This window comes from Halichondria panicea, chromosome 11 (genome assembly GCF_963675165.1).
Source record: "Halichondria panicea chromosome 11, odHalPani1.1, whole genome shotgun sequence".
In the NCBI taxonomy this organism is placed as follows: Eukaryota; Metazoa; Porifera; class Demospongiae; order Suberitida; family Halichondriidae; genus Halichondria; species Halichondria panicea.
Window position 1 is genome coordinate 3,750,218 of NC_087387.1, and position 13,074 is coordinate 3,763,291.

Here is a 13,074-nt window from a genome sequence, read left to right on the forward strand (position 1 = left end):
TCTAGAAAACTAATAGATTATGAATGACAGTCCAATAAGTGGGCGGGGCTCACTTACTAGATCTAGACGCACTATAACTACTAGTGCAGCCACATCCAGAGCTGTGCAGTGATGCTACTGCATGCTGGTCTATCTGGGACACCACAATATTCACATCTTCCATGTAGGAAAACGTGTATTCATTGTTGTTTTTGCACTGAAAATCAGATTCACGCTATTAATTGTTGTCTCAGAGTCTGCATGGGCTTAAATTATTGTGAATCCCCAAAATGTGCCTCCTTCAATGGCAGCAGGGCTGTAACGGGCCCATGTTTTTTTCCCTAAATCGGGAAGTTGGCACCTATGCATTCTTTTACACATTAATTGATTACTAACTTTCATGCTTTAGAAGTCCAAAGGCTGCTTGTAGTATCCACATCTTAGTGAGAGTTTTATTAGCCCTAGGGCTTGAGGGCTTCTAAGTCATGTAGAAACTAAACAGTGTCTAAGAATTTTATATCATAGTGTCTCAGATGGATTTGCTCCTAGCCATGAATTGTTATCTAATCTTTGCTACATGATTGTAAGTGTTTTCTATAAGTGAAGTACATGATTGTCTAGTACACAATTTTCTAAGTTGGATAGAACACTTCCTCTAACCAATCAAATTGCACTATTTATGGCTATAAGAACATGCTCTAACATTACATAGATAGTTTGTCTTCTAAACCTATATAGATCTGCAACAATGTCCCTACTTCCATCTATAGGTGAAATATCTCAACAGCACAAACGTCGAAAATTACAGACCTCTTCCCTTCTCTCTTCTTACGAATCACTGGCTTCGATCGACCTCAACACATGGAGCACACTCGATAAGTTGAGCAGAGAAGTGAAAGAATCTTGGTTGGTAGCTATAGGTTTGGGTTTGTACTTGTGAATGAGGTGTGTGCCTTTTACTGCGTTCGATCTCTGGCAATGTTACTGATTCCGAAAAAAAAATATCTTGTGTAACTGTGACCTCTCTCTACCTGGTGTCCAACAGGAAAGTATAGAAATGGTGGCTGAATTTGTCGATAACCACTGCCCACACCTTGTACGATCTACTCCGAATAACTACCCTCCATTGTTGACTCCACCCACAAACACCTGTTTTGACTGTGACCGACCATTGGTGTCTAATCATTCTTGCCATGTGAGTTTTTTATTGGCTAAACTATTATTTTTATCCTAAACAATATTTTCAGATAAAGTGTTACTCTCTGAATGGTTTTGTTAGAGGAAGAAAGTGTACGCTAAGGTGTAAAGTTTGCAACATAACTTATAACTATGCTCACTTTGGAAACAAGTCTGAGAATGGATTCCGTATGTACCCCCAAACTCAAACATATGTTAAAGTGTCTGACACCATTTATTTTTCGTTGGAGTGGCAGTGTAGCCTTGCGTAAGTGAACAATGTTTAGTACTTATAGCAAAACTGTTTCATGAATAAATAATGTCCATCTCAACATAATTATTTTTCCTGTAGTAATCACTCTTGGGTTTCCTTTCAAGGGTTTGCTGAAAGTTACAATACTGCTTTAGAGATACCACCAGATGAAGGTATAAATAGAGAAGCAAATAATTTATGTCTAGATAAGTAATGGTGTTCAAGTACAGAGCTTAGTCCCTATATTGTTGGGGAAGCCTTCTATAATGGAGAAGTGGAGAATGAGTTGAGACGAGTCAATAAGATCGACTATCGTTTCCATAAAGACAGTGAGAGAGAGGAGTGTATGGAAAGGATTGAAGAATTAAGGCGGCAATCTCTATATACCACCACAAAGAAGACACGTGTACTGCTGAATGCAAGAAAAGAGGTAATTATAGTGCATGCATGACTGTATAATTAGTATTGAACCCAATAGGTTGTGGTCAACTGTGGGTTACAGATGGAATTTGGAAAACTGTTTTCCCACACTGCATGTTCAAAGTTGAGGTGATGGATGGCAACTTACCACAAACATTATAGTTACATTGTAATTTGTAATTTCAAAACCTTTGCAGCAAATCAGTGATGGAATTCCAGCTCTCAATTTACCTGATGTGTGTACAAACTCCCCAATTCACAATAAGGCATTTTGCGAGGAACACTGTCTTTTGCTACAGAATGAAGCTCCTGATGTGCCTATTGATCTGAGACAGTTTCTCAAATATTGTGGTGCTCAAGCAGTTGGTAATTTAAGATACAGTGGTACAATTATTTACTTACACGATTTAATTAGAAAATGAAGAGGAGTGTGAGGGTGACACTGATACTGTTGATGCAGTTATGAACTCTATTAAAGTCAATACAAACCAATTTGGAACATCTGCTACCACCTCACAAGGTATATAATTATGTAGAATTCTCTATTACTTTTATTGAACTTTATCCTATAGGTACTGCAGCTTTAATTGAGAAGCATCCTAAACTAGTACGAAGTATACTGTGTATGATGACCCTAATGAACGAGTTTGCAGGAAAGATACGGGTAAATCCAAACGGTTGAGGAAGTGGTCTAGAGGGCACCAATTCGTCATCAGAGGGGGTGGTCATATTGACACTTGGCAACCATTGTACAGGTACACGCCATGCATTCACATGACCCTTTTCCTGTATACATTTTAGCATAATAGCTACATTATACTGAACTGTAATATAGCTAGTGCCTATAATTATAAGTACTAACCCTCAACTGTTGACATGAATAGAAACTATGCATGTATAAAACAAATGCACTCTATATATAATTTATATACCTATATAGGTCTGAATCGCCATCACAAGTGTTCTTAATTTTGATTCAATGGCTGCTGTCTCTAGCTAAGTCTCGTGGTGGTATTGGGAAGCCTATCTCATTGGCCTATGACAACATGTGCAATTTAGCAAAGCTGAAGGCTGCTCGTGCTCCTCTACCATTTACTCCGCCATTGGACCGTTTGTGGCTTGATGTCAACAAAATCATCGATGTGTTTCATTTTCAAAACCATGTGTCTCCAGATTGTAAATTAAAGTTTTCTCCTGCTGAACTGAAGAGCGAGAATCCTGACTTCAATACACAGGCTGGGGAGCAGACATTTGTTTGGGTACATCGGTTTAGTCATATTCTGTGCTCAATGAACAAGGTTCACCACCTTTTTTATCTCCACCGAATGGTGTTAAGGCGAAACGAGTATACCAGCAAGTGCTATGCTAGAGGAAAAAAGCCAATTCTCCCAAAAGGAACTGCAAAGTAACTGTTTTAGAAGTAAATTGTTTTGCAGTGCTTATACATGTGAATGTGTTGAGATATACATGCAGTCACCTAATTAGCAATTACTATCACTTTACTTTATATGATACCTATATCCGACTAGAAAAACATTTGCAATGTGAAAAATTGCTAGGATTGGCCAGGGGAACCACAAAAAAGCGTGGAAACAAGAAATCCGACGAGAGCATAACTCCAATCCGTTACAACGTCAATCACATGTACTGGTAGTTTCCATGTTTTCCCTGCCAATATAATATAAATACGCAATTTTTATTATACATCCATTTTGGAATGTGCGGGCATATAATCATGATGATTTGTGATGAATTGATGTTCCTAATACATGCAGTGTTGAGCACAGGTACACACAGTCCATGCGTAGTAACATGCACGAACCGTACTGGTGACCTGCATGGAATGATTTGGTGGATGTTCAATGCGCATTGAGTGTCTAGTGTGGACAGGCCTTTAGTCAGTCAGACAACGAGCGGTGAAACGTCGAAATAGTGCAATTTTTAAAATGACAATATTCATACATTTAAAACGTTCATGGATTATGAAATGAGAGATACAAAGAGAGAAAAGGCTATCTGTCCATTCAGTTTTGATGTGGCCTTTCCCTGCAGAGATATAGAACAGTTTGAACATGAGTCAAAATAATTGAAATATTGCTAAACACGGGCAAACCCACTGCCAATCCTATAATGTAAACCTACTGATTTTACTAATGCTAAGCTATTGGTAATTATGGTTTCCTATGACTATTCAGAACACCCGAACATTTCTGCTGAGGGCTCTGCATGTAATTTATATATAATTATATATACCCACAAATACGATTAATTTAATTATATAAAATTATGTCATATTTTATATACATGGATGCAGTGCTATGTCATTATCCTCTCACACCTGTCCGTCTCCATCGACTAGGAGTTACACCACCAATTAAGACAGAGGCAATTAGGTATGGTGTATATATACATTATAGCTAATTTTTGCTGTTTTTGTGGGCCCCGTAGACTGGCCGTAGTATAGTTTGCCGCCTTGACTATCTGCTATTATAACGTGCAAAACATATATTATTATATTAATGGGGCTGGAGGTGATTCTGATAAGCATGCCGGAGTTAATTACTCCTGATGATTCAAAGAAATACTGCTTTTATATATAGAGGGCCATTCCATGAACCTATATAATATAAAACATTTTGCAGTAATTAATAATTATAGCACATGCATGCATGCATGCGCCATTATAGTATACAATGCCCTGCACATAATTATACTTTTATCCTGCACTCTCAGTGCAAAAGAAGCGTCCTGTTTCGGTATCACTGACAAAATTGTATGAAAGAATTGGAGTAAGTCCTGCCAGATTGAGTGGCCATGCACGCAGAAAAGCAACATCTACTACAGTTGTGGTAAGAAGGAACCTGTTAACAGAATTGGCCAAAGTGAAGTTGGGCGTTAAAAAAGGTAGCTATAAATATATAATAATAGTGCATGCATGATGCACTTAAAAACATTGTGCAAATTGTATATCTATTCAGACAACAGTAAATGTCTCGCTGAATTCAAAGCAACTGGCAAGCAAAGTAAGATGCATGTCAAGTGCCTGCATGTATTGTGCATGTATTATACTATGTTTTTTATATAAGCTTTGAAGTTATCATAATTATACTCACATGCAGACAAATCAAATTATGCTGCCAAGAACAGAAGCAAAACCAAAATTGCTAGTAAACCACGATCGCCTGCAAATACCAGAAGCAAAAGAAAACCTGCTAGTCAACCACAATCTGCCAAGATATTGTCTACCAATGGTGCCAAAAGAAAAAAGAACTGTGCTAATAAACCGCAAGGCAAATCTGCTGTACAAGTTGCAATTGTAGGAGGTAATTAGATAATTATTATGTGCTGACAAACAATAATTATATATAGTGCATGCATGGCATGTAGTGATATAATGTAGTTATATTGACTCGGGCAATGCATATAAGTGTACGATAAATGCAAGTGGCACTTATTTCCATGTATATGTTTTGATTGTGCAGAAGACAAGGAGCAATGCCCTAAGTATGTATGCGTATACAAGAGAGTGCCTCGTGCTTCAACCATGATTGCTTGTCACACATGTGACCAATGGTTCCACATCAAGTGCGTATCGTTATCACAAAAAGAAGCTGGGAAGATAGCACAGTGGCATTGCAGCAAATGCATGTAGCTAACACTTAATTTTGCCTGCATGAACTCAATCTATAATAACAGTTATTGTATCTATTATTTAGGTATATAATATAGTGTTTTGTGTGCTAGTAGCACGTTGTTTTATGTATTATGTATATACAATCGAAATGAATGATATCTTGATACCATTGTGATAATAAGTTTTATGGGGGAAGGGTGGTTTTTATGTAGTTACATGCATGCATGCATGCATGCATGGCTATAATTATGGGGGAAGGGGTTGTCTATATAATTATAATACCAGTGCATGTTATCATGAACATAATTATACATATTATGCATGGCCGAGGGCCCTGTGAGGTGCATGCATCATGGGGTTACCAATAAAAGTCTGTCAATTGTGAACGCTTATACTATATTATAGTATAAACTAAATTTGTGATCATTCTGTCAATTGTGAACGCGTACATCAAACGTATATACTATATTTATATTATATAATATAGTATAAACTAAAATTTAATTTGTGATCATTCTGTCAATTGTGAACGCTTATATCAAACTTATATATACTAGACTATTATATATAATAGTATAAATTATAATTCGATATATATAGTATAAACTAAATTTGTGAACATTCTGTCAATTGTGAACGCTTATATCAAACATATAATTATATAACTATATATATAGTATAAACTAAATTTGTGTGAACATTCTTTCAATTGTGAACGCTTATATCAAACGTATATAGTATAAACTAAATGTGTGAACATTCTGTCAATTGTGAACGCTTATATCAAACGTATATATATATAGTATATATATACTATAAACTAAATTTGTGTGAACATTCTGTCAATTGTGAACGCTTATATCAAACGTATACCTTACATGATTCCACAAATAGAAACTAATTAATTTTGTGAACATTCTGTCAATTGTGAACGCATAATAATAAAGGAAAAATGTTGAATTTTCTACATAATATTACTTTCATGCAATAGAGATCTATATATGCATGTATTTATCATACACATAATGACATAATGATATAAATACGCTATAGATATACACTATACATGTCTATCAGTTTGCATAATACCACTATGTATAGGCTATAGAGAATTGGAGACAACTCAAGTTCAGGTAGATTCTTCACCAGTCCTGATAGCAGTAGATCTATATCATGATTGTGATAGTGTGATAGTATCACAATTTATGCCCCACCAAAAAACCGTCCACAAATCAAACAGTGTATCCGATTCCAGGCCGCTAGTATTTTGCAAGTCTGTGTGTTCATGGTATGACTGGCATTCCTCCTCTGCGTGGGAGGGAGCGGTATAGGTCTACTTCCCTCCCACGCTACATAAGAATCGGCTGGAATTACCAAAATTCCAGACTAAAAAACATCTTGACAATATAGATTAGTATACTTTCTCTACTATTTATAACAAGATCAAGATGACTGGCAAACATCAACAACAGCAGACTTGTACCTTGGCTTTCCCTGGTAAATCAGGTGTTCAAGTGATCGAGACTAAAGTGAGAGATTCGCCCATCGACTCTGTGGTGGTCTACCAAGACCGTGCCGAGGTCAAGAGAAGGTTGTCAGTTTATCTTGCTACTGGAGAGAATGAGCTCATAATTTCTGACCTGACGCACTGTGTCGACCAGAACTCTGTCAGGTGGATGTATTGTTTTTGTGAGAGTGGAGTTTGGTAGTGGTACGTAATGTGCCACGCACATCTCTACATGAGTTGGGTAAAGATTTGTATACAACTCTTTTCATGTCACTTAAACCTATACTCTAAATTGACTTAGAAATTAAGAGCCTATCATGTAGTCCACGGTGTACACTAGCTGTAGTGGTTGACATTACAATTATGTTTTCTCTAAAATGTATCATTATATAGTATGGCTATAAGAGTGCAATATGGGATTAATAGCACGAGTAACAAGCATTATATCACATTAATTTACATCACCATGCACTAATTGCATGGTCAACAGCTGTAAAATACATGGAAAAGTATCATACAGCCCCATGCATGCAGGCATGCACAGTTTTCAAGCTGTTTTTAAAGTTTGAAAGGAGCCAGACTAAAAGGAGCCACTGCACTCTCCAACAAGATGGCTAAGCCTCCATGGATCCATGGTTGCAACTCCAGTAATGGAAGTCGAATGGCCAGCACTTGAGCATCTTTAGGAGTCGACATGTTGCTCAACTAGCTGTTTGACGGGGCTGCAAAATCTGGCATGCATAGTCCTGCAGTCTGCATCGTGGATTGAATTATTGCTAGTGGGAGGTCCTTTTATAGTGCTGCAGTCACGTGGTATAAGTCAGATATACCACACCTATTCGGAGGATATGCACCCTACGTATCCTCCTATTAGGTGTGGTATATACACGGCAAGGCTACTAATTGCACAAGGTGTAGCCGAGTGCTATTAAGCTTGCCAGTGCTTGTTCTGAGTGCTATTAATCTCTTGTTGCACGAGTAATTGATTTCTGATCGTGTATGATGAAGTTCTCTGCAGTTTTTATTTTTGACAGTTGACTGCATTAACATTTTCGGCCGTGGCCGTTATTCAAAAACAATCCGTTGTCATTGATGCGTGCAATTACTTGACAGGTAATTGCACGCTGTCAATGAGAATGTGCAATTACTGGACCAGATGTGATATGGGATTAATTGCTGTACACTCTCCAGTCACTAATAGCACATCCTACGATTATACATTTTATTATTATGATTAGTATGATTATTACAATGGTGCTGAACACAAATATAATATTTAGGATAAAATATGAAACAGTTAGAACAAGGACATTTGACACGGTAAGTACACAGTTTGTCTGCATGCGTGAAAGTACAAAAGAACTTGAACAAGAGTCTACGACATTTCTCAATGCAGCATTGCATTCCACAGACTCAATTAAAGTAAAAGTGATGTGCCTTGTTAGATCTGGTGTAATTGTGGGCCAGTCTGTGGTCACTGCCTATAGTCTAGTCATGTAGTAACGAAGCTGGTGGTAACGTGGTCGAAGTTATCTTGTGGTTGCTAGGTAACCAGTAACAGTAAATCTATGAGCTCCATTAGGGGTAGACTAGCATACCAAGGGTGGTTAGCCTCTGTTTATAACAGGTAGAGTAGTCGCAGAGAATTGTATTTGGTCGCTATTCTCTTAATTTGCTCAAGCTTCTTTGCGATGTTCGTTGTCTCCATAGTTGTGAACAATGTGATAGAAGATGAGAGCCGACTAGGGCAATATATAAATTCCTTTTTGGTTGAACGTTGTTGCTTGTAACAGTCCTTCTAAAGTTTAGAGCCCCATAGGAGTTTAAGCATATGATTGAATAGTGTTTGGACCAGTCTAGTGCTGATAGAAGTCACTTCACTGAACTTGATTGAGGTCTAAACAAAAATAAACGCATAAACGTATATTTGATACATGAATAAGGTTTGCATTCAAGCCATGCAAGTCTTGAACCAGATTCAGATGTCTGCTTGCTACTTATATGCGTGGCCATTCAATACAATAGTTTATACACTTCCACATTGGCAAAGTAGATCTCAGTTTTTGCACATGGCCCTGGCTTCGAGCAGCCTATCACTACACACAAAACCATGACTGTGATTTATAGTATCTATGGTGAGCCCCACCCTTCTTTTTGGCTGTGATATTATGAATATCTGTACACCAACATGGCTGACTAGGCATTTTTCACGTGACTGTGACGTCACATGAAATAGCTCTATAGCACCCCCTTAGCTATAAAACTAAAACTACGCAGTTGACCTCAGCTATGGGCTTGTATCATTTGCGTGAGGTTGTAGTTGACTAATAATTATATAAAATTCACTTTCTCCACAGGGTTGAAGGTCAGGGCAAGGCTGTGATCACTGATGTGATATACTCGTCAAAGGAGAGCTCCAATGATGAACTAACAACCACTGGAAGTAAAGAGGAGCTTGAACGCATTAAGGTGTGGACTGGTGTACTATATGTTGTTGTGCACAATGTTGAGCCACTTTCATCAGCTTCTCATCAGGGTTATCTTCACATACCTTTCGAGTGTGGGGTCTTAACATTTTGGTGCGCTGTTACATGTACAGTAGCTTGTATACACTTTGACAGCTGAGACAACTGTAAACTGCACAATCACCTTTTCGCATTTTTGTACCGACTTATTTTTGACAGTCATTATCTCTTTCTGTTTCTGTTTGTGTAGGAAGAGATTTCTGAGACTGTGAAGGAATTGCGACACTTGCAAATCAGAAGAGAAGTGCTCAATAAAGAAAAGGAACTCATCAACAAATTTTCCAAACATGTGTCAACTATGCACACTGTTGAGGTGTGCAGTTCTCGTATGCCATTAACACAAATGTATGCATGTGATGTTGATACTTGCAGGGCTCTGACCACAGTCTGTCTCAGCTCGTGGATGGGGAGAGTGTCTCTGTTGTCATTGAGTTGTTCCAAAGAGTGGAGGTACGTACATCAGCTGCTGTACTCACTACCGAGTGTTACCACATTTCCCCTTGTTCAGAGCAAGTTGAGTGACCTTGACTCTCGACTGAGCGTGATAGCTGGAGAGGAGAAGTGCCTCCAAGACAAGTTGGCTGTTCTGCAAGCCAACGCTGACAAACTCAACCCTAAGAACAAGAAAGCCACCACCGAGACCCTGCGGTGAGAATACTCACACACTTTATAGGAGCTGGCTCAGTTATATTTTTGTATATACAGAACTCTCCACGTTAGCTTAGAAGCTGCCGAGGAGGGAGAGGCCATTTTATTTGTCTCTTACATAGTGACCAACGCCTCCTGGTCGTCGTCTTATGATGTCAGAGTTTTCACCAAAGACAAGACCATGAAGGTGAGGTCGATAACACATTACTGTCCAGTGTTCTAAGTACTCGATCATTAGAGCCAACTTGCATGCATGCATGCACCTTTACATTGTTGCATACTGTAACTATAGGACAATCATTTACTCATTTGGCTTTAAACAATACTGAGCCTTGTCAGACCATAATTATACACGTACTTGGCGTTTGAGTTATCACATAATCTCATCCTCATTTCTGTGTCGTGTGCAGGTTCAGTACTACGGTCTCATACAGCAGGTGACTGGTGAGGACTGGGAGAATGCCAAGATCTCACTCTCCACTGCTCAGCCCAGTGTCGGTGGGTCAGCACCTCCTCTCAACACCAAGATCATCAGGTTCAAGAGACCAAATCCTAGACGCTACTATGCCCCGTGTAAAAACATTGCAAAGCGCTCCTCATTTGAAATTGAAGCCGAAGCTTCATTTATGGGAGCAGCATTTTCTGAATCATATGACCCTACAATTGTAAGTTCTATAGAGATTGCTTGCACGCACCGAGGCATGCTTACAAAAATGTAATTCATGTGTGTTTGCGTGTGTTGAATATCTGGGGTGTGTATTTCTGTAACTGATAAGGATCTTGCGTTATGAACTTTTTAGGGCTATTTTGCTTGCATTGCACGGCCATTGCAATCTCTTAACACGCCACACAGTTAAACATTTTGTGTGCTAAGCATAATTTATTATTGTTTGTCATGAGCAGGGAGAAGCAGGGTGTCATACAGGGGGAGGGGAAAGGGGTGATATCCCCCTCTGGGCTCCAATCCCCCCCCCCTAAAATGTGCATTCGGCTTACTTGTATGACTGAGTGTCCATAGCCACCAATGTTACATACTAACAGGGTATTCAGTTAACCTTTTTTTTTAGCAAAATGTTCTTAAAAGCATGCCTTATTTCCCCCCTCTACTCAAAATCCTGTATGACACCCTGAGGAGACATGGTGCTGTTTTAATTAGCAGAGTGTACGTGATCATGACACTGTACTTTCTACTCGTATTGCTAAGTTTAAGTACAATGATTATGTGATAGGAAGATTCCTATGGTGGTGAAAGTCTACACAATGCTACACTCTCACTGGAGGATGACCTTGCTGCCCCTGGTGGTGGTGGTGGTCAAGAGACGTTTAGGGGTCTAGGAAAAGGCTCTATTTCACCTCCTCCACCCCCACCGGCATTGGAAGTTGCTACAGCTAAGGTACATATCGAGTTTGTTGTTACTCAATTTGCTCCCGAGATCAGAATGTGTTTGTAACTATATTTCAATGTAACTTTATATAGTCATATAATATTATATAATAATATTATGCGCAATAGAGTGCGGACAGGTCCATATTCTTCTTGTGTCTCTTTAATTAACAGGTGACTGCTGGATTGTTCAACACCACATACGCCATTCCCAGAGCCACAACCATCCCAGCTGACAACACTGAGCACAAGGTAGGTGTGCACGAAGATATTTACGAGTTAGCATGCATGTACAGTAGAACCTCCATTATCCGGCCCTCCATTATCCGAAACCTCGATTATCCGGCTTGGCAGTTTTCTTGTTATCAGATCAGAAAATGGGCGTGTCCCTCAAATGCGCATGCGCATTGCAGCTGTTACCATGGAGACATGCCTGCTTATCTTCTGCTCATGCGCAGACAACCATGTGGCACTGCTGTTTATCAATAAAGTGGGTGGATCAAGGCGTGGTTTATCTATTCGATTATCCGGCGTATTCACTTATCCGGCCTGCTTCTGGAACCAAGGTGTCCGGATGATCGAGGTTCTACTGTATTATTTTTGTAGCTTGCTTTTGCACATACTAGCTTGGACAGTATTGTACAACACTGGATTGGTACGTATACTGTACACAGGTGACGATAGCTCTGGTTGACCTGGTCCCTGAGCTGACGTACAGCTCTGTCCCTCGACTCTTCCCTCACTCCTTCCTGCAAGCCAAGGCCACTAACTCCTCACCCTACACCATCCTGGCTGGACCAGCCAACGTCTTCCTGGACAACAACTTCATCGCTAAGGTGAGTATGTAAGGTAGAGTTTAAAAGTCAGCGGGTTAGCTACGAGGGAAGAGTTGACCTGATCCCAGGTCATGGCATGATTAGCTTCCTTAAGCCTGAATTGCATGTCATGTTGTAGCTTTCGTCACTTTTTGTCCATTAAGAAGTAAGTTCCGATAGTTTTACCAGAGCTTAGAATTTTAGCCCGACATATTTCGCTATAAAATGCATACATGTACATACACTCTCTTGTACAAGTACTTCAAGACGTGACCGTTGCTCAGGGAGGGTATATATAGATGATTGTGCTTGCGTACGCAAAATCATCTAGAGTAAGTAACCTATCTTCGCCAGACACCTATAATCGGCGGCTATTGCACGAAGCACAAGACAATTTTGCACAAAACTAACTACATGGATCTACAGATGGGTAAGAAAGTAACAGCTCCCCAAAATTTGGAAAGAATAACTTGCTTGCGGACGGAATGGTGGTCATGAGAAATGAGCTGCCGAATGCATCGATAATCGTCAGTGAGACATTTATCTCCGTCTTTGCACGCTTACCAAGCACTGAAACTACCAACACTAAACAATGCTTCTTGGCACAACTCTAACTAGTGAGCACTACTTGCAGGCAAAGCAGCGTTAGCTGCAGATCGAGCCCCACCCAGCTAGGCATGACGAAAATTTTGCAAAAAATAGTGCTGATTCAGCAATAATTGTGCACATATCT

The 13,074-nt window shown here is 39.4% G+C and overlaps 1 protein-coding gene, 1 long non-coding RNA gene and 1 pseudogene across 3 annotated transcripts in view; all 3 read left to right on the forward strand.

The window, feature by feature from the left end:
• LOC135343672 (protein F37C4.5-like) overlaps positions 1-13,074 on the forward strand; it is a 59,537-nt gene that overhangs the window by 43,639 nt on the left and 2,824 nt on the right. Inside the window, exons 2-11 of one of the 2 annotated variants that reach the window (XM_064540649.1) lie at positions 9,268-9,282; positions 9,327-9,438; positions 9,685-9,807; positions 9,867-9,944; positions 10,003-10,142; positions 10,200-10,329; positions 10,553-10,807; positions 11,372-11,536; positions 11,701-11,778; positions 12,201-12,362. In XM_064540649.1, coding sequence (XP_064396719.1) covers positions 9,268-9,282; positions 9,327-9,438; positions 9,685-9,807; positions 9,867-9,944; positions 10,003-10,142; positions 10,200-10,329; positions 10,553-10,807; positions 11,372-11,536; positions 11,701-11,778; positions 12,201-12,362 — 1,258 coding nt within the window. Of the gene's footprint in view, positions 1-6,812; positions 7,135-9,267; positions 9,283-9,326; positions 9,439-9,684; positions 9,808-9,866; positions 9,945-10,002; positions 10,143-10,199; positions 10,330-10,552; positions 10,808-11,371; positions 11,537-11,700; positions 11,779-12,200; positions 12,363-13,074 lie in introns of those variants that run through there. The other variant, XM_064540648.1, reaches the window with a different exon arrangement.
• On the forward strand, positions 1,928-3,324 carry LOC135343675 (uncharacterized; annotated as a pseudogene).
• On the forward strand, positions 4,207-5,520 carry LOC135343676 (uncharacterized). The gene is made up of 4 exons (XR_010397214.1): positions 4,207-4,221; positions 4,562-4,732; positions 4,948-5,151; positions 5,311-5,520. It is a non-coding gene; the product is annotated as an uncharacterized LOC135343676 (long non-coding RNA).